The sequence below is a fragment of the Jatropha curcas genome, chromosome 9 (genome assembly GCF_041381405.1).
Source record: "Jatropha curcas cultivar XTBG-Jc1 chromosome 9, XTBG_Jcur_1.0, whole genome shotgun sequence".
NCBI classification, from domain to species: Eukaryota; Viridiplantae; Streptophyta; class Magnoliopsida; order Malpighiales; family Euphorbiaceae; genus Jatropha; species Jatropha curcas.
In genome coordinates this window covers 15,368,811-15,393,870 of record NC_143159.1, presented here as the reverse complement: position 1 = coordinate 15,393,870, position 25,060 = coordinate 15,368,811, and the positions used below count along the sequence as shown (strand labels likewise).

At 35.2% G+C, this 25,060-nt stretch overlaps 1 protein-coding gene and 1 long non-coding RNA gene across 4 annotated transcripts; one reads left to right on the top strand and one right to left on the bottom strand.

Annotated features, from left to right (window-relative positions):
- Positions 1–952: 952 nt before the first annotated feature.
- Positions 953–3,872, bottom strand: LOC105640853 (uncharacterized). Of its 2 annotated transcripts, none has more exons than XR_002285226.2 (2): positions 2,977–3,872; positions 953–2,006 (listed from the first exon to the last, which is right to left on the bottom strand). It is a non-coding gene; the product is annotated as an uncharacterized LOC105640853 (long non-coding RNA). The 2 variants fall into 2 exon arrangements; XR_002285227.2 differs by having other exon boundaries at positions 2,982–3,872.
- A 4,529-nt stretch (positions 3,873–8,401) lies between these two features.
- EPF2 (Putative membrane lipoprotein) lies at positions 8,402–9,161 on the top strand. 2 transcript variants are annotated; one of them, XM_020682045.3, is made up of 3 exons: positions 8,402–8,508; positions 8,607–8,671; positions 8,797–9,161. In XM_020682045.3, the coding sequence occupies exons 1-3, from the start codon at positions 8,433–8,435 to the stop codon at positions 8,974–8,976; spliced, it is 321 nt and encodes a 106-aa protein (XP_020537704.1). In that variant the 5' UTR covers positions 8,402–8,432; the 3' UTR covers positions 8,977–9,161. The 2 variants fall into 2 exon arrangements, with proteins under 2 accessions (XP_020537704.1, XP_012080631.1); XM_012225241.4 differs by having other exon boundaries at positions 8,407–8,532.
- Positions 9,162–25,060: the final 15,899 nt, after the last annotated feature.

The window sequence follows — 25,060 nt, the reverse complement described above, 5'->3', positions numbered from 1 at the left end:
CGTGAACATTATCCGCAATATGCTGATACATCAGTAGAAGACTAGGAAGAGACCTTATAGGTAGATTTTATGAGGAACTTGGAGGATGCCATACAAACTCATATTGTTTTGCTCTCTAGGATTACCGGCATAAGAATATTTTGCAAGAATCACGTCAAAGAGCTCCAAGTGAGGCAGAAGATGTTTCTAGGGATATGTCACACAAGGAAGAAAATGGAGATTTTTCTGGTGACAGATCCCGCAAGGAATAGAATAAATAAGATTTTTCTAGCGACAGATTACATAGGGAAGAAAATAAGGATAGTAATAAAGATGAAAAGGATGATGATGACGGTGAAGAGGCTGAGGATCTCGTTTTAGATGCACAGAAAAGAAAGGTTCAAGCTACTGAGATGGATTGTGATGATGACACTACAAGAAAATTGCTGAATAGCAATGGAAATTTCCATTTCTAAAAGAGCAAATTCCAATGCTAAAATTGTTCAGAAATGGATGAACAAAAGACTCTGTCCGTGACAACTTGGGGCGTTTCTAAATCAGTTTAGAAACGAAAACAACCATCCGTTGCTTGTGTCGCATAATTCCATTTCAAATTCTTACCTTGGCTTCAATTACAATCCGTTTCGATTTTGTCTCCAAATCCGTTTCTGATTCGTAGCTAATACGTTTCTATTTTACGTTTCTAATTCGTAGCTAATCGTTTCTATTTTACGTTTCTAATTATTTCAAACCGTTTCTAACTTATAAGAAAAATACTATCAAAATCTTACCGTTGCTAAACTATCTTCCATTGCTAATTCTCAGCTTGTAGTTGCCAAATAAAATCCATCTCAGTTCTGTTTCCAATCCGTTACTTTTTTGCCAATTGAAAAAATTCCATGATTTTGAATATTTTAATGCTGCCCTGTTTTAATTTATACATTTTTTAATGAAATCAAAAGGAGAGTTAACATAAAATTAAAATAATTTAAAGTATATATAAAGCATCAAGACAATAGAAATTCTTACAAATACAAACTGTAAGTCTAATGGGTACTAATAAACTTATATATGTTAATACAAATTAACTGAAGTCTACTTTGATGGTGTACTATAACCATGAGCATCAGTGTGAGTATCTGTGAGAGCTGAGAAAACAAGACATGCTGAGATGAAATTCCTTGTGAAAATGATTGCTGAGATTGAAGCTGTGATGTTTGTAGCCCAGTCGGTATAGCGCTCTGTCTCCTTTATATCATTAACAAGCAAGCATAAAGGACAAAGAAGAACAATATATCCAAACAATAAAAGCTATTTTATGCGCACATATCCAACATCCAAAAAAGTTCCATATATTTTTAGGTTCTAGAAACCAAAGTTTCCAAATTCAAAATGTATATCTATGCCTGTTTTTATTTTTTATTAAATGAAAAAGGCCATGCAATATATTAATATATTGATAACTTTCTTACCTTATTATCACTAAATAAATGCAAATGGCAGAATCTTAAATTAAGGGGCAGAGAACTTAATGACTAAATTAAAGAAGAAAAATGATTAATTAAATGGATCAGTTTATGTACCCATTAGACTTAATTAATCTATCCAAATAAAATTAGAAGTTGAAAAGTGTTATAGGGTTAACTAGTAATGCCTTTTCCAGGTAGGTGTGCTCCAAATCCAAAAATATAAAAAAAGGGTGCCCAAAAATGAAATGGTTCAAAGTGCTATGGTTCTAACTTGTTGCTTCTTCTCTGCTTACATTTACTTATCTACTCCTATAAAAATTACTTCTTTAAATTCTACTCCATGCATTCTAAAAAATAAAAAAAGAAAAGAAAAAAAAAGGCGTGATGATAAGCTAATTATAAAGCTTAATTGGTGTTTATATTCTTTTTTAAAGGTTATATATATTAAATTTGAGAATGAAGAGAAAGACAAAGGAAGATAAAAAGAATAGAACTCTGGTAGTGTACTGCAGTTTATAGAGGGAGCCCATACTAATTTGTAACTACGTACAGCAAGCACTGCAATAAGAAAACCAAATTGAAGAATTGAGATAAAGACTAATTATAACCAAATTGAAGAATTGAGATAAAGACTAATTATAATTAATGTAATATAACTCAAAATCAGCAGAACTATCACATGCATCGGTAATCTTCAAAGTGTTTTTGAAGCTAAAAGTGACACCTGCAAGAACCAACATTAGAAGAATGACACTTACACTGGCCATTATGAGCCAATTCCCTTTATTAATACTTAAAAAAAGTATAATATTTTAAGTACACAAAAACCATTTTTCTTTAAAACATAATGTGTAATAAATATAATGAATATGCAAATGATTAGTCTCTACTAATCTTTTCCAATAGTGCACCCTTTTTATAGTTGATACCAACAGGAAAAACAAAAAAAGGAAAGGAAAAAAGTAATAGAAATTATAAGCATTAAAACACTTATTAAAACAAATTAAAACACTTATTATAACCATTAAAAAGTAATAGAAATTATGTTATGCTAAAAGAAAAAGAAGTTCGCTTATCATAACAAACAAAAAGACTTAAATTAATAGTATAAAATGGAATGTAATCTCTACTCAATACATGTTCACTTCTGGGCTTGTTGTTGCCATTGTTTGGGCTCTCAAAGCCCCAGTTCTTTATTAGACATTATTTATTAGACATTTGGACCAATAACATTCACATGCAAATGATTCTAGTATGTGGAAGCATTAGGTTTTGAATATTTTAAATATTATTAATAAAAGTATATAATATACACGAATATTTGGACCATCCAGCAACTGGAAAGAAACAAGCAAACGCAGCAATTAATTCTACAAAAATATTATATATCCATATCAAAGTTCATATTTTCACGTTACTTTGTAAATTCAATTTCATGAAATTTAACAATTTATAAATGAGTTTTACAAGTAAATATGCATATCAAACCAGACAGAGATAAACAAGATCCTCTAATCAAATCACATACCTTACCATTCATTTCCTTCAAAGCTAGAGGCTGTGAACTGCACGAACTCATACCCTTTTGATTTCCTACTCAAACGATAGCATATAATCTTAACTAAATCAAACATAAAATTTAAATTAGTTAGCTTTATTAAAAGAAATTTCTAAAAAAGAAAAAGAAAGTCAAAATCACTGAACTTGGTCGCTCTATAAATTATCTTCAATTATTTCTAAATGTTCTCGAAAGCATTTTTTAGTACGGTTTCATTGGTATCACAAGAAAACCCTGCAATTAAAGGTACACAAGAAGATTCGAAGCAAATATGATCACCAAACAGTAAACAAGAACTCCAAACAGAATCTAACAAAAAAATAATCAAAATAAAGCTGAAGAGAATATCAAAACCAAATATAGATCTAATCAAACACTTACAAACTAAAATCAAGCAAAAGACAGAAAAAACCCATAGATCTACAAAACAGTACCTGCATATTACGGGTAATAAGGTCCCGAGGAGCGAGAATCACGAAGCTACCTGACTTTTTCATAAGCAACGGAGATGGTGATGGAGATAGTTCAACGACAAGTTTAGAGACAGCGAGGGCTTTTGCTCAGAAAGTAGCGTCGAGGAAGCTAGGGGTTAGGGATTGAACAAAGATGGCGTGAGCACAAAGATAGATCACGAGGGACAAAACTATCTAACCATGAGGTGGAGTATCAAATCGAGTTCTCCAGAAAGAGCATTGTCTTCTTCATTTTGGAGAAGTGATTAACGATGACGGAAAGCGATGAAAGAACGATGGCCATTAAGAGAATGAGAGAATGGGTAGAGCTTGGGAATAGTTAGGACAGAGAATGACTTAAGAAGGTTAGGGTTTGGGAAGGTTATTGGTTTTTTATAATCTTAAAACGACGTAATTTAGATAACAAATTTTTGAATAATAAATATTTCTTATATTACATAATAAATATTGTTTTTCATTCTATATAGTTTTTAATATTCAAATAACTTTAATTTAAATAATTATTTTTCAATCAACTAAAAATTTTAAAATATAAAATTTATAGAAATTTATTTGTCATATTATAAGTTAAAGCTAATCAAATTATTATTATTTAATGAAAAATTTACCAACTAAAATGAAAAAATCATTAAAAAACAATAAAAATAAACAAAAACTATTTTGACACCCTCAACATGACATTATATAATATAAAAAAGGTAAATGCTTAAGAAAAGAGATTATTACTTTGCTCATAGTTTTCAAAAAATTTTCCGTTTTTTATATTTATTGAATATTTTTTTATAAGATAGAAGTAAATATTGTAAAGCGCTTTAGCAACGGATTTAAAACCCGTTTCAATGATGAGCATTCACTTCTCATGAAACTTGGAAACGGACTTTAAATCCGTTTCCTATGTTCGTTTTTCTAATCCGTTTCTATAATAGCGCGCTAATTTCCGCGAAACTCAGCAACGGAGCTTTCTATTTCTAAATAATCCGTTTCTAATGTAAGCAATATTTTGAATTCTTTTCCGTTTCTAATCCGTTGTTAGCTAGAAACCAAAGGAATCAGTTTCTAAATTCCGTTTCTATTTCGTAATTTTCTTGTAGTGTGAGTTTGAGGAACTGAAGGAAAGGGAATCTACAGCCAGTGAGGAGTCTGAATTTGAAAGTGAAATTGATCATGGAGATAATGAGACTGAGGTTAGTAAGGATGTCATGCTTGATAATGAACCTTCTGAAACTCCACTCCTTAGAAAGGCCTCCAAGCCTAAGTTAAAGGACGAAGCTACTGAAAATCCATCGTGGGGTGGAATCCATTCTAGGGCCAAGTCAAGGAATAAGAAGAAAAAGGTCAAACGTACACACTGGCGAAAATTATTGAAAAAAGAAATATGATAGAGCAATCTTTGTGGAAGCCAGAGATATGCACTTTGAGGTCCACTTCAAATTCACCATGAGCCTCATATTTTGCTAGCTGAGGTAACTTGCAACCGGTGTTTTAGCTTTTACCATATTTGTATTTGTATGTCAATTTTGACCTCCATTTAAAACGCTTCGTGCAATTTGATAGATTTTAACTTTTTTTCTTATTGTGCCTCTCCTAAGTTCATGATATTGATTTTAAGTTTCCAGTGCTCTTTAGACTAGTGGCCTAGGATTGTAACCATCATCCACCTTCGATTTGATTATTTAGGCTAATTAGCATGATAAGCATGTGCCTACTTACGGGCTGCCATATCCTGATGTTTTCTTGCCCTATCTCAATTGAGAACCATAGTGGTCAATCATCATCCATTAGTTGACGTCATCCTAAGAATAATTATGTTTACCAATTACTAGATTTTGATGTAAGTGGGTAATTACGTCTAAAGCACCAATGGCGTTCTTGTTCATATGCTATTAAATTCTTTCTAACACCAATAGGGGAGAACAAAATGTTTGTTTAATCATATATATAGATTGCTCAGAATACAGCCAAGAAGGTTTACGTCTAGAACCCTGGGGGGATTGAAAGATGTCAAGTGATTTACTATGGGGATGGTCTAAAGAAAGGGGTTGATATTAGTCCGAATGAAAAACAAAATGTTCCTGCACTAGAAGCAACTGCGGTGGATTTTAGCACTTTTTGGCAAATCCATGATCACTTGGATATCAGGTATATTTACACCAACAACATTAATGCTATCTTAAAAACTTATGAAGTAGAAGCTGCCAGGGAAACTATCATTAGAGAGATAAATCACGTATTCAAGTGGTATATCTATTGGTACTTGGCGCTTGTCACTTGTTGCTGATTTTAGGACCCAGTCAAGTGGTTATCGTCCAATCAGCAGTTTTGGTAAAACGTCTTTTGAGATGGCTTCCAAGTTCATTGTTGAAGCAGCGCTGCATGGTGAAACTGGTAACTTGGAGACTACATCTGCTAAGATTTGTCTTGGATTGCCAGTGAAAATGGGTACGGGTGCTTTTTGATTTGATGCAAAGAAATTTGATGAGCATTTCAATTTCTTGAAGGATTCTTGTTCTAATTGCTTCTTGATTCATTATAAAATTACATTCGTATATATTTATGCCCCTAACTTATATCACTTCAAAAAAAAAGTCAAAAAGAAAATAAAATGAATAAGCTACAGAGAACAAATAGAAAAGAGAACCTTCATGATAAGAACTGAATAAGGAGAAAAATAGCTGATAAAAGAAACAAAACACTCTCTCTCTTTGGTAAGAAATTCCCACAAGCAATTGCATATTTCTCACTTATATTTCTTTCGTTTAGAATTGAACTATTAAGACATCTCTTTACGTTATAATGTATCTATTTTGATCTTAATCAAGAAAAGTGTAAGGGAAAGATTGAAATTCTAGCAAATGAAAGACGAGAGAGACTATTGTGGACAACCATGAGAGAGATATTGTTTGGTTCAAAACCAATTTCGAGGAATTTGAGTTTTGAAACCGTAACTATTGATTTTCTGGAATGTTCTCAACAAGAAGAGAAGCTACTCACAATACCACAACTTTATTTTTGTCATAACTAATATTTTTCTCTCTTAAGATTGGCTTTTTTCTCTCTGACTAATCGCAAAACTACTATGTTTAAGATTTTTTTCTCTTTGACTAATGCAAAACGATCATTTTTTAGTCAGAATGGTGTTTTGTTTGATGGACTGAAAACTCAGGGATGAATAAATCAGTTCTCGAAATTACAAGAATAAAGTACTTAATTAGGCCAGATCTTAGGGATCTTTAAATTCTTTTTCCAATTGAATATATATATATATATATATATATATATTTTTAATATAAATAGGATAGGAGTGTGCAAAAGCATCAACCGAATGAAATCGAAAACTAAACCGATCCATTTTGGTTTGATTTGATCAGCTATTCAAGAGAGATTCGATTGATTGATCTATTCCGTTTGAACCGAAATTATTGTTTGAATGGAAATGCTTTCATTGAAATTTATTAGTTAGGCTTAAAAAGAACTGATTAAAATCAGTCTGATTCAGTCTTATCCAAAAAATTCGATTTGCATTTTTTAGCCTTGATTCCGTGCAGTTTAAAGTGAATTGACCGTTTTCTCACCCTATCTCATGGGAGGCCCAATGGATTATGGACATCAAAATTCTTTTCCCAATTGAATATTACAAAAAAGTTTAGAGTGTAAACGGAAATTTATTCCTCAAGTATTTGAAGGGAGCAGTTATTAGATACGGACAACAGTCAGAAAGTCATGTAGCAGTGGCAAAAGGACAAGTGTGTTTTAAGGGATGGAACAACTTCATTTAAACCTGAGGCCTCCCCTTCACGTTTGGGGCAATCCCTTCTTCAATTGAAACTCTGCTACCATTCTCACACGTGAACTCCCTCGTGTCTCCTTCCAAGTGTCTTTCAAATGAATTGTACAATAATAATTAAATAATCTTAACTAAATCAATTATTATCATTTTATAAATATTCTAAATAATTATTACTTTGTATCTCATTTCATTTCTTTCCCCATTTATGAAAGATCTAATAAATCACAAACAACATTGCGAATCACACGAGACACAGTAACCCTCCAATTAAAATAACATAACTACTATATACTTAATAAAACGCTAGGAAATAAATGTAAAAAAAAACAAAAACTTTATCAATTTTCTAAAATCACATTTGAAATGAAAGACAGTGAGTTTTAAATTTAATTTATTTTGATCATTTAGTATGTAAAAGTTAGTCCCTCCCTATCACTTTAATAATAATAAAGAAACATTTTACATTGTTCCATTACTCATTTAGAATTTTGAGAGTGTATTAATTTTTTTAAAAATTTTACCATATCTATTAAGTGTTTTGTAGCGAAATTAATAGGGGGTTTTTAATTTTAAGAATGACAATTTAGACATTTTAGCATATATTTTTATAAAATTAATAATGTTCCAATCATTTTTTTTAATTTTTGTAAAAAGAGTAAATGTTACTATTAAAATAAAACGGATGAAGTATTTTACATGTTGTAACACATTTAGTGTTTGAAATCCTTTTGACTGATGCTGTATTTTGTTAACATTTAAAAGTTATAAGACTGCAATTTCTGTTACCATAAATTGTTTTCATTGGATGTGATAAGCAATTAAGCACAACCCAGATATTAATAGATTGGCAATAAATGATTAAAGCAATCTCTGCTTCAAATATTTCCACTATTCAATACAGGTTTTAAATTTGTACTTGAAAACTTACTATAATATGATTATTATTATTATTAATTATATGTTCATTTAAAGCTTTTTCTTGTAAATATTTTACAATATTTTTGGACTCACCGAAACATGTGAAACCCTCTTCAAAGGGTAGCCGTGGATCATGTGAAGTGTATCAGATGTACCTTCTTTAACATTTAATTAAAACCAACCTCAACATATATTATTGCCAACCTTTACCTCTTCCTTTATCAAATCACTTTCTTTTTCTACAACAAATGTGGAACATGAAGCTCTTATTTGGAGCCCACAAATCTTTCCTTCTTCTGCTTATTTTCATGGCACTCTTTGTTGGTAAAGCCCTCAGGCCTCACCATTGTAAGTAAAATACAATTTTATTTCAAGGACTTACTTTTTTTTTTTAATTTATTTATTTTCAATTATTTCTATAGATATTTCCATCAGTTTACATAAAAAGATTGCATCAAAAGGTGACGAAAATCGCGTGTATGTCAAGGTTTGTTTAATTTGATAGCTAATAGTTAATTAATAAATTAACAGGTTTTGATTTTTAATTTAATTATATGTTAATCAAATGTTTTAATAATTCAATTTTATGGGTTATATGCATTTTAATTAAAGGAAGAAGAAATGGAGGTATATCCGACCGGTTCGAGTTTACCGGACTGTTCTCATGCCTGTGGACCATGCTTTCCCTGCAAGAGGGTGATGGTGAGCTTCAAGTGCTCCATTGGAGAGTCTTGCCCTATTGTTTACAGGTGCATGTGTAAAGGGAAATACTACCATGTCCCTTCAGCTTGATACATAGTTAATTAATGGTTTCCATTTGTGGAAGATATTAGTTAGTTAAGAATTATTAGTCTACTAGATGATTAATTTATGAGCATAGATTTTGTTAGTTAATGTACTATTATCTCCTATTATGCCATAAAAAAGGAATTAATTTTGAAAATTGGAAAAGAGAATGTTATGTATGGCTTGTAGAATGATTTTTTTTTTCTTTTTTTACTGTTTGAGTTGGTTGAATTATGTAATTTTTTTACTGTTTGGATTAGAATTTGAAATTCAGTAATAGGTAAATCTTTTATTGTTATTGTTATTAATTATCTAACTTCTAGAAAATGATATATGAATTATCTCTATTTGAGTATATGTAAGAAATTTTTAGGTTGTATTTAGTGAGCCATAATGAAATTTAATATAATGTGTTTAGTCTAAATTTGCATTAAACATATATGTTTTTGAAAAGTATGATTTTAAGTATTAAAAAAATAGTTTGAAAAACCGTTATTTAATTTAAGTAAATAAGATTTTCTTTTTTCGAAAGTTTATACATGGTATCTATGAAAAAAAAAATATTTCTTATTGCCTTCAACAACTTAAAAAAAAAAAAAATCATTTCTTAAATATAGAATATTAGTATGAACTTGTTTCTCAACATAATTAATAACAATATTTAGGCTGTAAAATCAAAATATTATTCTTGCCACGTAATTTCTTCTACAACTGTTAAGAATAATACATTTTAATTTTGTTGTTTTGACTAATTTATTATTAGAAAATATCTAATTCACTCTAGAAATAATTTTAATGTTTCAATACAACATTTTATTTTCAATAACTGTTTAAACGACAATTTCAAACAAACTCTTAAAAGAAAGATAACAATAAAAGTTTGTATCATTATAATCTCTTATATTATGTATATATATATGCAACAATTAGCACATGTTCCAAAAGTGCAGTTTTCGGTTCCATATAAGGATAGAATTGAACCCAACCACCCTTAAATGTTTCTTAAGACCATATGAAACATCGGTTCTGGTTAAGGTGCAATTCATAAAAGCAAATTAATGTTATGATTTTCATAAAAAAAAATTGAAAATGGACTCTGTAAAAGCAAATGTAAAACGTAGTGTTTAAATTAATGGAAAAACAAATTCTGTAATCTAATTATTTAAACAATAAACAATAAAAGCAAATCAAAGTGTTTATTTAATAAGTGAAATCAAGTTTGAGCCTTCGATTTTACAATTTAACCAATTTTAAGATGCAAAATGAGTTTGGTACTAATTCAATTTACTCTTCTTAGAGCCACGACAATGAACACGGTGATTCATTCATTTACCACTATCGGTAGTCACCGTTTGATTTCCTACAAAAAGGATAGAGATACCAAATTGGAGGAGAAAATGAGCAAAATATTAATTCTCACTTTTAATCCAAACGACGTGTTTTTTGCATTTAATTAAACTTGGATTAGTTATGGAGTCTAGAACGGTTCAAAATTTTTTAAATATTGAACTTGAATCAATCTTTGAATCGTCGGTTTTAGTTCGATTTTGGTTCCGACGTGTTTCAATAAACCGACGGTTTCGATCATAATTTCAGTGACATGTATATTATTTTTTCTTTCAAAAAAAAAAAAAAAATCGATTCTAAGGTTATATTTTTCTTTTCAAAATGATTAATATGAATTTTCAAAAATATCGTTAAGTTTTATTTTAAATAACTTTTAAAATGCTCATACTCATATGAGAAATAAATTTAATTAAATTTACAAAATAATAAAATAAATTATTATTTTATTTTTTCAAATTATTAATTAATAAATTATTAGAAAAATTTTAAAAAATTTTGAACTACGTAAAAATTTTAACAGGAAAAAAACATTTGACTTTCATTTGAATCAAATAATATAATTTTAGAGTAAATATTTCACTTTTTTTTTTGCCATGTTACCTTTTTTAGATTTTTAACTTTTTAAGTAAAGTTTATTTTTTTTAAAAAAAAAAAACCTTTTAAGTTAAATTTATAGTGCAGTAAAAAATTATTTTAAATCTTTAGAGGTGTATAGAATATGCTAAGTGATTATAGTTTTCGAACTAGACTAGAACTGCAGGTTCTGGACTGTTTCAGGTTCAAATTTTAACATTCGCATGAACCTTAATCGGCCATTGAACTGCCAGTTCCAATTTAAAACTTTGAATTGATAATTTCAGTCCGATTTGAATTCTACAGTACGGTTTAATTTCGGTTCGGTTCGAACCGTGGCCATGCCTAATGTAGTGCATCTTTATATTATTTTAATTAAATTCTAACCTTAATTTGCTTCTAGGTACAACTGCAATAGATTGATAAGTTCAGAATGTCCTACTTCACTTTTAGGATGCAATTCCACCCTAAAAAGCAAATTATAATGTAATTGCAACTAGATTGATAAGTTCAAGATGTCCAAAATGCAAAGATCAATTTAATTCATGGTGAAATTGCAACTACTAAAAGAATTCGAAGTAATATTGACAGTTAAACCTTCTTTGATAATATTTGAATTTCACAATTGAACTATCGGTTTTGATTTTGAAAAATAAGGAGTCAAAACCAGACTATAGGTACACGGTTTCAATTTTAACATAAAATCTAAAACTGTTCAATTCCAATTTTGACTTCTCTAATTAAGAACTAAACTGTGGCAGCAAAATTACTCAAATTTCATAAAATATACTACCTTTGTTCCATAATACTGGTCATATTTAAAATTTCACGTCCCTTAAGAAAACTATTAAATTTGTCTAAGTTACAATAAATTATGAAGTAAATTGACTATGTTACTCTTAATTTAATACTAATTCTCCAAAAAACCATTAAATTGAAGTAATAATTATTGGTCATATATAAAGAGTAAACATGGAAAAAAAAATTTATTTCTTCTTAAAACTACAAATATGACAAATATTTTGGAACAAACTATTTTCTCAAATGTGACAAGTTTTATGAAACGGAGGAAATATTGGATAGGCAATATTTGTTTCTAGTTAATGTTTCAACTATGGAAGATACAAAATGACCTGTAAATGGCCTATAAATATTCTATGATTTCTCGACAAGAAATACCTATTGTTTTCCCCACTGTCAAAGGACATAATTTGAGTTGTTTATGCAACTGACGTTTTCACTTGTCATTAAACTTTCAGGCCATTTAAAACCCTACATTCCACCCTTTTTCTCCTGTTTTACTGCAATTAAGTCATGTTATGGGCCAATAGTTTTAATTTCAATTTTATCTCCATGGTCCAATAAAAAATAAATCATGTATACCATAGAAATTTACAAATTAAAAAAGGCTATAAATATATAAAATAATAATATCTAATGAATGCAATATATTTACTTGTCAGCAAACCATCTACTTATCCTTTTGGATTCTTCTTAATAAATTTATGTAATATTAGTGGGTTTTCCTCTTCTTCATTTTTTCCTTACAAGCATCCTTGCACTTTTTCTAGGTATAAAATTAATCTCATTTCAAGATTTGAGATTATCATTCCTTATAAGTATTTTTTCACACATCAACGAGATTGTTGCTATCTCTCCAGTAAACCTAATTAGTTAATAAAATGGCTACATTTGTGCACTTATCCTAGGATATTTACAGCATTGTAGTTTTATGCAAGGAGGAGCTTTAGAAACTTAAAAAAGATGTGTTCTTCATAAAATCTGCGGAAAATTTGGCAATTGAATTCGAAAAAAAGCTCAATTTGAGAGTTAATATTGCAAGCCCATTTTACAAAGCCCAAATTGAGGACGATCTGCGAAGGAACGAAGCCCACAAACCAAGTCCAAAAGGAGGAAAGCCCAAGTTCAAACAAAGGCATGAACTTAGGCTATTGCCTAAGGCATGAAAAAGATGGAAATAGAAGATAAGCTATCGCCTAAGCCAAGAAAAGGAGGCTAGGAGACCATCTATGTGCACTAGGCAACCTCCTATGGCTAAATCAAGCACTAGGCGATCTCTTAAAGCTAAATCCATCACTAGGCTACTCCTAAGGTCAAACCACCACTCACGCGATCTCCTATGGCCTAAATTCTACCTCAAGTGATGACTTATGTGTGTTAGGCGATCTCCTAACCTCCAAAGTTGCATCAAGCGATCGCCTACACTAATTCTAAGGCTAGAAGTCCCCATTCATTGAACGACAGCTCCAGCTTAGCTGTAATTTGATTGGACGCAGCCCACTTGCCCCACTTGCCAAATTGTGCAGAAGAGTAGCCTCCAACCATTTGAAATTCTATAAATAGTAGCATAAATCAATAGAGAAAGGGCCTAGAACTTTGGCAAATTAAGGAAAACTTAGGAATGTTAGAATATTACTTTGTAAATATTTAGTGTAGTGTTCATAATCTTAGAGGTGAGGAAAGAAAGGTTTTGAGCAACAGAGTCTCAGACTCAACAAAACCCATACCTGATCCTCATTCTCCTATGTTATTATCTGTTTCTTTTTATGTTCTTTGTTTTATTATCATTTTTATTTAAAACAACCCTTCTATAATTTCATTCTTTTTCTCTCAATAAAAAGATATGAATTGCTATTTAGTTGTTTGTATTATTTTATCTAAAATGAGTGAGTAATCCAACCATTCTAGGGATGGATTAATATCTATTACCTTTGGAATGATGGGTGGCTTTATTAAAAATTCAAGCTTCTATAATGTGATATAGATTTCTGATTCAATTTATGCAACATAAACACTTGTAAAATAAAAGTCAGATCCCTTTATGTACTTGATATTAGGTAAGCGAGTGAAGAATCAAAAGATGAAATTCATGCACTTAAACCATATAAGTTGAGCATTGGTTTTATATCTAGAAATAGAATAAGACTAGCAAATAGAGTGCAAAAGCATGTGTTTTTGTGTTTTGATGCAGGTAAGTAGGGAAAAACATCAAAAATTGCAAAATTAAGGTGTAACACAGACAATGTGGCGCGAGCCACAAAGTAGTGGCACATGCCACAAGCCCTGCGGAGCACGCCGCAAGCCTATAGTCCAGCCAAACACCATTCAAAGTGGTGCACGCCACAAGCCATGTGGCGCATGTCACAACAGCCCGTCACATGCCCGAAACACCCAAATGCCAAATTCAGGTAAAATTCTACCTAGTTTCTGATTTCTAACTTAACCTTTGCATGTTTCTAGTCCTAATAAACAAAGAAAAGGTATCAAATACCTCCATTGTGCACCAGCAAAGGTGACTAGGCAAATCGTGCCATAAACTAATCGCAGTTCTCGGATTCGGAATGAATTCTCGTAACTTCATCCCATGGCTCCCAGGGTGAGTCACAGGATCGATCACTGCATCACCAGGAAGCCAGTCTGCAACGTCCTTAGCAGCCATGAGCTTTGGTTGCGTAGAAAGCAAGAAGAGAAAAAGAGAGAAAATTTAAAAACAGAAGGAATAAGAAAGGTTGAAACTGACAAAATGATGTCACTTTCACCTTTTATAATAGTTAGTGGGCCTATGGGCCTAATTCAAGCCTTCGGGCCTGGTTTGACTTAAAGGTCCATTAACTGTGACCAACTCTCGTATTTAGCCAGCAACCAATCAACGGCTAGCCACCTAAGTAGGGGCAACACATCGTTGGCCACAGGTAAGCCTCATTTTGCATGCCACTGTAATATTTTCAATAAATTCACAAAAATTCACGAAAACACACTTAACTCCATGTAAGTTCACACACACGCTAATTCACATGAATTCATATGAAAATCATGCATTTCTATGCAAATTCACGCATTTTTATGGGAAATCACGCATCACACGCGAATTCTTTTTCGGGCCTAATTGTAGAATTTCTAACCATAACCGTCCAAAGAGCCTTTCTTCCCTGTGTTGTCTAAATGGTTTTGCAGGTATTTCCCAAAGTGAAATAGGTCAAATCGTAAGTCTCTTGAGGCAGGAAAACTAAGGCCCTTCAAAGAAGGCATCGTCTAAAAGACAACCTCCCAAAGTGGAGCATTTCAAATTCAAAGTCGTCCAAGTAGCGCACCAAAAGCCGCGAAAGTGGTGCACCCAAAGCCCTCCCAAGTAGCATACCCAAAGCCGTCCAAAGTGGTGCACCCGAAGCCATCCCAAGTAGTGCACCAAAAGCCCTTCAAAGAAAGCAAAGTCCAAAGGACAACCTCTCAAAGTGGAGCATTCTCAAACCAAAGCAGCCAATTGGCACAAGTGAGTCACAGAAGCCATCAACAATAACCAAGATGTAACTCATCCACCTTACAAATGCCGTAATGGTACCGCAAGTCCCCCGAGCCAGGTTTTTTAAAGCCTTTAAAAGAAGGCATCGTCCAAAGGACAAGTTCTGAAAGGAGCATTTTAGAAACTTGGCCGACCAAAGTGTTGTGTCCATTCATCCGGAAGCCGTCCCAAGTGGCGCATCTCATTCCGCCTCTCACCGTCCTATTTTCTTCCCGCCCTCGAGCGATCCGAAAAGCGCCTCTTTTTCATTTTTTTTTATTTGGAAAGTGATCTTACTTTGAACAGTGGTGACAAAACACTTTATTGGACACGATGCCGATAAATCGGTCTTATAAAATATTTTTGAGTCGCCACCCATTTTTTCGGCAATGGGACCGTTTCCAATTTCATAAAAAGATGACTCAATTTAAATCCAATTTCATTTAAGGCCAAATTATTAAAAGACTGGTCAGGCGCACCAAGGCGATTTTGGGTAAGGGAATTGGGTACGCCGGCCCGTTAGAAGCCAACGCCGGGAAAATTCGGCCTCTTTTAACCTACAATTTCTAATTTATTTTAGTTAGAAAAGCCAATTTATTTATTTAAACCCAACCTGAATGAATCGAACCGAGTTTTTATATGGAAAATTATTTAATCGTCCCAATTAAAATCAATCATTGCATTCATACTCATCCAAATCATCCAAATCATCCAAACAAAAATAATTAAACCAAATAAATAAAAGACCCGCTCTTGCCTTATGGTTAAAGGCGGGCCACAATCCGAATCTAAAAATACATTCTACCCAATTCGAAATCAAAACCCAAAAACCAAAAACCCAAAATCATGCATAATTATTATCTAATATTCTAAACCTAATTAAACTGTAATCTGTTCATAGTTGGTTATTTTTCGGATTTATTAGAAAAATAAATTTTATTTTGTACGAAATTCATTAATTTTTTGAAAGTACAAAAAATGTTTCTGGAACCCTAGAACAGTCGCGTCACGCAGCTGTTCTTTGGAAAAACAGTTGCGTGTCGGATCTAATAGTCGCGTGACCTAATTGTTCTTAAAACTCCAGATTCGTCAACTGTATATTTTAGATCCACAATTAAAAATAGAATATTAAAAATAAAATAAAATTGTGAACATGAACAGTTCCGTGACGCAACTTCCAGATCCGTTACGGATCTGATAGCTGCGTGACACAACTGGTCTGGGTACACAAATGATATTTTGGACATGAACAACTCCGTCATGCATATGCCAGGTCCATTACGGATCTACTGGCTGCGTGACGCAGCTGCTCTCGTCCGTGCTTACTTTTCAAACAACTTATTTACATCATTCTTTTATTTAAACATGCTTTAATAAGATCTAAAAAACAACCAAAAGTTAACAGAATACCATTTAACTAAGATTAAACTACCAAACAATAACAAAATAAACAACAATAAATAAAAATACAAAGAAAAGGTTTAAAGGGATTACCTAACCCTCAGACTGAGGATGGTAAACAGCTCAAACGCCTTAAAGAATGACTGTTAAGGGGTTCCAGAAGCCTTTTTGACAAGGAATTAAACGCTCACCTTTTTCTCTCTTGCCTTTTTTCTTTTTTTTTTTTTATGATTTTCGTTTTAACCTAATTGATGTCTAATGGCTGTCTTTCTTCAAAGGAACTCAGAAGAGTTTCTGGAGAAGGACTTAGCCGCAAGTGTATTTTTTTGATGCCCTAAAAATCCCACCCCGAATAAGAGATAAAATGATGAATTTATAGAAGTAGGGCAACAGGGGATAGCTGCATCACGCACCTTACGGCTGCATGACGGATCCGATAGCTGCGTGACACAGTTCACTTTCTGGACCGTTGCCACGTACTCAGACAGAATGAAAAACCGTTATGTCATCATTCACGGTGATGTCATCTAGATTGGAGTTGCGTGACGCAACCGACAGTGCCGTCACGCACTTGATAGCTGCGTGGCGCAACTCTTATGCAATCTAGACACATTTGAATTAGTCTAATTTAAATCCTTAGATTAAAAGACTTCTAGATAGCAATAACCCTTCATTCCACATCCTCGTATCCTCATTGGGTTAGGTGGGGGCATAAAGACATGCGTCAACAGTTTGCCTCCCCCCCACTTTATCATTAATTGTGTAAACAATTAATGTTAAAGTGGCCTACTGACGCGCCTTCAATCTTCGGTTGAATCTGGTCACGTCCAAAGCTTAGTGTAGTCGGCATTGTTGGCTCCAGTCGAATCTGTAAACAACTCCAAAACTCAGTGTAATCGGCTTTGAAGTCACCTCCTCAGCTCAGTGTAATCGGCTTCAGAGGGTTTGAAAAGAATCCAAAGCACGGTATAATCGGCTTTGTTGTTCACCTCCTCAGCTCAGTGTAATCGGCTTCAGAGGGTTTGAAAAGAATCCAAAGCACAGGATAATTGGCTTTGTTGTTCATCTCCTCAGCTCAGTGTAATCGACTTCAAAGAGTTTGAAAAGAATCCAAAGCACGGTATAATCGGCTTTGTTGTTCACCTCCTCAGCTCAGTGCATTCGGCTTCAGAGGGTTTGAAAAGAATCCAAAGCACGGTATAATCGGCTTTATTGTTCACCTCCTCAGCTCAGTGTAATCGGCTTTAGAGGGTTTGAAAAGAATCCAAAGCACGGTATAATCGGCTTTGTTGTTCACCTCCTCAGCTCAGTGTAATCGGCTTCAGAGGGTTTGAAAAGAATCCAAAGCACGGTATAATCGGCTTTGTTGTTCACCTCCTCAGCTCAGTGTAATCGGCTTCAGAGCGTTTGAAAAGAATCCAAAGCACGGTATAATCGGCTTTGTTGTTCACCTCCTCAGCTCAGTGTAATCGGCTTCAGAGGGATGAAAAGAATCCAAAGCACGGTATAATCGGCTTTGTTGTTCACCTCCTCAGCTTAGTGTAATCAGCTTCAGATGGTTTGAAACGAATCCAAAGCACGGTATAATCGGCTTTGTTATTCACCTCCTCAGCTCAGTGTAATCGGCTTCAAAGGGTTTGAAATGAGTCCAAAGCACGGTATAGTCAGCTTTGTTGTCCACCTCCTCAACTCAGTGTAATCGGCTTCAGAGGGTATGAAAAGAGTCCAAAGCACGATATAATCGGCTTTGTTGTTCACCTCCTCAGCTCAGTGTAATCGACTTCAGAGGGTTTGAAAAGAATCCAAAGCACGGTATAATTGGCTTTGTTGTTCACCTCCTCAGCTCAGTGTAATCGGCTTCAGAGAGTTTGAAAAGAGATTGTCCTGATCAACTTTGTAGTCCATCATCATTAACTAGGAAAAGGATTTGACTCGATCAGCTTTATAATTCATCATCACGAATCGAGAAAAAGATCTAAACAGCAAAGCTCAGTCTGATCGGCTTTGTTGTTCACCTCCTCAGCTCAGTCTGATCGGCTTTGGAGGGTTTGGAATTGTCCTAATCAACTTTGTAATATATCATCATTAACCAGGAAAAGGATTGACTCGATCCGCTTTGTAATCCATCATCACGAATCGAGAAAAGATCTAAACAGCAAAGTCAGTCTGATCGGCTTTGTTGTTCACCTCCTCAGCTCAGTCTGATCGGCTTTGAAGGGTTTGGAATTGAGATTGTCCTGATCAACTTCGTAATTCATCATCACGAATCGAGAAAAAGATCCAAACAGCTTCGTAATTGATCATCACTACTTGGTGGGACCAAACGGCTTTGCGGTTGACTTGAAAATATTTTCAAGAAAAGAGCAATTTCTAAGGGTATCTGATGATTTTGATGACTTTGTGTACGAGCCACACACCGACTCCAAATTGCCTAAAATAAGCCGACTTGGGCTTTGATGGGTTCTTAGTGGGCTTGGGCCCATTAACCCTTTTCTTCTATGAATAACCCTTTGCTTTTCATTCTTTTTACATCCGGTACACGACCTCTTCAATTTCTTCCAGCACCGGGCTCCGATTTTTCGATTCGACAGAACATCAACGCTATGCGCGGTTTCCAGAATGAGGTAAGTTAATTACACTCGAATGTCTTGCTTTCTGTGTTATTCTGGGTGATTTGGGATGCATATTTACGGTCTTTATGCTGTCTGTTCTTCGACAGTGGCGTCACGCAGGAGAGAGTTGCGTGATGCAGCTATTTTATGGTGAACAGTTGCATGACGCGGCTGTTCAAAGCTGCGCGACCCTGTTATCTCTGAACTTTGATTTTGACTATGTTTCGCATCTTGATGCCTTATTTGTTGCCTTGGAATGTGATGCCATGTTGAATCCGGCTTGCTTGGACCCTGTAAACTCATAGAAAAACACAAGAAATAGGGTAGATTAATGTTAGGGTTTTGTTTTTCTTACCTGTCGATAGATGCGTCACGCAGCTGTTGTTTGGAAGAACAGTTCCGTGACGCGGCTGCTGTTGCGTGACGCGACTGTGTTTGATCAGAAACTTGAATGCTTTATTTTCCTGCAATAAAAATAAATAAATGTTAGCCTAACTCTTTACTTAAATCTCTTACCCAGGCCCGAGCTGGCGGATCTTCTACAGATGTCTCTGCCTCCAGGACTTTCAGAAATTAAGTCTCCGCTTTTGTGCAATCACTTCCCAATGACCTGTGGGGGATCCATCCCATGAATCAATCAGCTTGGCTGAAATACTTCAAAGACTTGAAGCCTGATCATGGTTTCTTATCTTGGCTCATAAGGCACTTTAACCCCAACACTATGGTCTTTCAATTTAAAGATTCTAAAGTGACTCTGACCTATGAGGAGATGTGCGCCATAATGGGTCATCACCCTGAACAGGATGAAAGTCCAGCTTTGCCCCCAGGCCCAAGATATGATCTGATCGAGGTTGTTGCTCTATGTCCGATTTACCTTCCTGGCGGAATAGATCCGAATCAAGGTCTTCCCTTAGAGCCTTTCCTGAATAGGGTTCTGTCCATGGATGCGAACCCTTCCTGGGTTCGGGCTTGTTGTTTCTTATTGCTGAACATGTATGCCATGAAGAATGGCCGACCTGGAATTGGAGATTTTCGATTGCTGACCGTTGTCTGAGACATGCAGGTATATCGTCGCACTGCCTTTATGATGATCTTGGGAGAGACCATGTGCTGGGTTAGGGATATTGCCCTTCAAGTTACCGACTTCAATGTTCACCATCGGGGTTGCCCGATATTACTGTAAGCCTGGGGTTTAGACAAACTGACCTTGATTTCTCCGGTCCCAGCTCGTTCAATCCCGTCTTATGGTCCTGCCCATTTTCGCACTCGTTCTCGAGGACACTTTGATTTTGACGACAACCTCGTGATTCGGTGGACTTGCCCTTGGTGGAGGATTCGACTGGTCACTGCTGGTAGCATGAACCTTAATTATGTGTTGTATGCCAGTCTTGATCGTTCCATGGCCTACTTTCCGAATAGAATCAACCGCCAGTATGGTGTCATTCAGTGCATTCCCAAAGTCCATAACTTCGAGAGCGATCCCGTGATGCAGAGTCTGTTGACCAACCTAGCTGATCGTTGGTGGAGCCGGAACACCTGGTACATGAGTCAGGGAGTGATGTACAACACCGTGGCATCCGGATATGCTGATTGGTTTCATTCCGAGTGACAAAACTGTGTCTTGGAGGGATCGGTGTTTGATGGCCCAACCAGTGCGATGACTGCTGCTTCTTTTTTTTTTTTTTGTTTTTCATATCTTGTAGCTCCTTTGAGCATATTACAGTATTATCTACATTTCCTTTACAGTATTATTTACATTCTGATTTGAGACTTCACTTTATTCCTGCACAAGGAAGACAAAACCACAGAAGCGAAAAAGGAGGCATCCCACCCACTTGCGAGAGTGGTCCACCTTGTTAATGCAGGCATAAATGCCCATCAACATTGTTCCAAAATTAACAAAAGACAATAAAATGAAAGCTAAGTAAAACCACATAAACAAAAAGGATTTACATTTTTTACAAAGATGAGGTGACCGTTTTATCACCTGCAACATTCAGAAAGAGATAAAATATGCAACTTCTTCATGTATGCATGAACCTATTTAAGGGCTAGGGATTTTTTATTCATAGTTTTTCTTTATCGATCCGTCCAAGGAAACCACCGAGAAAATAGCATTTGACCTTCTGATCGCTGTCTAGGAGAATCCAATATCCGGGCAGGACCAACAACCAAAAATCTTCAAAACAAATGAGCAAATGCTGACCATACAGGCAGAGAGGAAAGTCTTGTTGTCACGCCCCGACTCTAATCACCAGAGGAATTGTCCGCTTTGGTGTAGTCCACGGACGCCATACACCACAGTGTAGTCCCCGCACGCCCTACACCGCAGTGTAGTCCCGCAGGTGAAATGGAAAACTTCCCAGGAGGTCACCCATCCTGAGATTTCTATTAAGCGAGCACGCTTAACCCTGGAGTTCTTCCAACTCTCCAGCCATTCCACCAAAAGGCGCCTCTAATGATTAGTTTCCCCCTTTTCGATATATGATTCGATTCATTCCTGTGTCCCGCATTCCACTACCCTAGCTAGTCTGCCATCCTAGGATCGCTTTGCCGGGTCGGAATGTCACACTTGTAATCAATGATCATGCCCCAGAAGCAAAAGGGAAGAAGAATCTGAAAAATAAGCTCTTTATTGACCTTACTTCTTTCAACATCATACAGAAATAAAAAGAAACTACTTTAATACAATAGTCATTCATTCTAACTACTCATTCACCTATTCTCCTTCTAGTCAGGGTGATGGCATTGAGCAACCAGTTGCAAGTATGTCACGAATGCATGGCATAGATTTCGCATTTAAACTAAGCACCACGCGTTAATCTCAGAATTTTTTTATTTTTATTTTTTTATTATTTTTTATTTTATTTATATTTTTTTATAAACTCTAACTTTTGCCTAGGCCGCCCTTTACGAGTTTTCAACCTAGCGAGCTCATTTCTTACCTAGGTCGCCCTTTTCGGGTTTTCAACCTAGCCCTTCTTCCTTTTTTCTTTTTTTTTTCTTTTTTTTTATAATCGAAATCATCATCTCAGACATAGAACCTTTTTCATCTGGTCTTGATTAATGATCTGATTAGAGGGTTTTCCTTTCAAAGTGACCAATTCAGCAGCACCCTTGTCCAACAGTTTCTGAATTCTGAACGGTCCATGCCAGTTAGGTCTGAATTTCTCTCCAGGATGACGTCTACTTGGAAGTGAAAACCATTATCTGTAACTATGTGATGAGGAGCACCATAGTGAAAGAAAATGTTTCGCTCAATAAACCTAGCCATCTGTTTGGCAGTCAAATAAAACGGAGTTGTTGGAAAACTCACTTTCGGTTTTTTTTCTTTTTTTTTCAACTATCATATCATTTTTCTTTTTGTTCTTGTCTTTTTTTTTTTTGGTCCGTAATGGAATAACATCCCATTCTTGCAGCACTATCGATCAGAACATCTATATGTGGAAGAGGGAAGTCGTCTTTGGGCGAGGCTTTGTTTAAATCTCTGTAGTCGACACAGACTCTTAGTCTCCCATCCTTTTTGAGCACAGGGACTATGTTTGCTAACCACTCAGTGTAATGCACTACCTCCAAGAAATTTGCATTTAGCTGCTTCTGAACTTTAGCCTTGATCTTATCTTGCCACTCTGGTCTGACCCATCTTCTTTTCTGTCTCATTGGATTGATATTCGGATCGGTAGGGATGAAATGCTCTGCAATTGACCTGTCGATCAGCATAACTCCAGGCGAAAACTCCTGAATTCCTCTTGAGACATACTTGGAGATCGTTTCTGAGCTCAAGCTTAAAGTCTAATCCGATTTCGATTATTTTGGGATTTTCGGCAGTGCTTAGGTTAAATGCAAAATGATGCAATGCATTTATGCCAAATATGCGTGTGGTATAATCAATGCCATGAATATAACAATCAGGAGAAACAAGAAAACAAGTAATCAAAATTCATTCCCATTGATTGAAATAGTAAATAAAATCCATCCATATTGTTCTCAAAACAACATTCAGAAGAATAAAAAATAGAATTAAGAGCTTGTTCAATTCACTCATCACAGCTAACTTTAATGGTTTCCAGGCGTCGGCTTACTATTCTCAGGAGGCTTGGTGATCTTCCCACTATCTATCAAGTCTTGAATATCATGTTTGAGCCTGAGGCAATTATCAATAGAATGACCTTTGCACCGATGGTATTCACAGTCTTGATCAACAAACTTGCCCAAAATAGGCCTAGATGGATTAATTGGTAACTTTGACAGTACACCATTCTCGATGTAGGATCTCATGATTGTGCTTAAAGGCCTGCCCAAATCAGTGAATTCCCTTTTCCTCTTCTCATTAACAGCTCCAACTGTATTGCTACTCCCTGACTGGTTTGTAGCTGCATGACCAACATTTCTGTTATGATTACTGCAGGAAGACCGGTAATTACCGAACCCTCGACTTTTCTTCTTTTTTTCATTGTATAGTTCTTCAAAATTCAATCCAGCCCTCAGTATCCCCAGATCCAGACCGTCATACCATTTCCTATAGTTCTTGTGCAATGTCTGAGGAAATGCTCGCAACACATCCTCTTCGTCGTACCGGTTCATTTGGGCAACCTGAATGAACTCAGACAAATGGGACCTCGGGTCGTTATCCCCTGCGAATAAGGTATGCTTCGAAGAAATAGAACTTGTGGGCTTCAGGACATACTCAGTCACATGAAAATTGATGACTGGATCTTTTTCTTTTGAGATAGACATCTTCTCCACCTTATCTTTCAGTTCTGCTATCTGATTAATCAGCTCATTCTCAACCGGAGCAGCATTACCAGCTGATGCTTGGTTACCCGAAGTGGGTTCTGGAGTCTCTCTTTCCACAGCTACGAGGGAAGCCGGTTGATTACTTGAAGAAGGAGGAACCTGATTCTGTGCCCTCTCTTGAGCCAAAGCAGTGGTTATTATATCGACTATAGCCCTTAACTGGGCCGGAGAAAAGCCAGTCTCATTCACGGTATTGTCAGCCATCTCAACTATAACCGGATCTAAATCAGGAACCGAATCAGATGAACTTGAACTGACCATAGAACTAACCGGAGCACGCTCGGGAATTGGGGACGCTCTGACCAGGCGTTAACCAGGCTGTCGGCCCAAAACTCTCGAAGTGGTTTCCCGGGACGGATCAATTTTGGCTGATAAATAAAAGGACCTGAGCTAAAGAGGTTCTGCACGCATGCATGAAAAATAGAGGCACATAGGATGAGGAATGCAAATCTAGTGTGCTAATAACCGGTATGGAAATAAGATCTCGTTTTCGATGAGTGGACCTCAAATTCGGCATGAATTATATAGCAATAATTTACTTTTTACTTAAACATTTATGGCATTATCTGTCGTCGACCGTTCCTTTTGGATTTTACAGTCGGCCATTTTCTCTCGAGTCCCTCATTTTTGCCTTGGAATGAAAAAATTTCCAAGCGAGATATTTCTTTTTTTTTTTTTTTTTTTTTTGGTGTCCTTAATTTTTGCCTTGGAACAGATGGTCCCAAGCAGGATCTTGTTTTGATTAGTTACAAATTTTGCAATCTCATGCTTACTTCCAGATAATGAGAGAAATGTGAAAATACAAAGGAATCACAACCCCCTTATAGCTCCCTTTTCTTTTGGGTATTAATTCACTATAAACGATTGCATCATGTTATTCAAGACGAATTAGAGGTCCACTCTCAAAATCAAGATCAAACGTCCATACCGAACATTAGCCCTTATTAATGCATGGCTGAAACGAAAAACATTATATGATGCATGAATGTCACAGCATATGAACAGTTTATAACACGCAGGGAACGGGAGTTGGGAAATGCATGCCTTCCGACCTTATCTC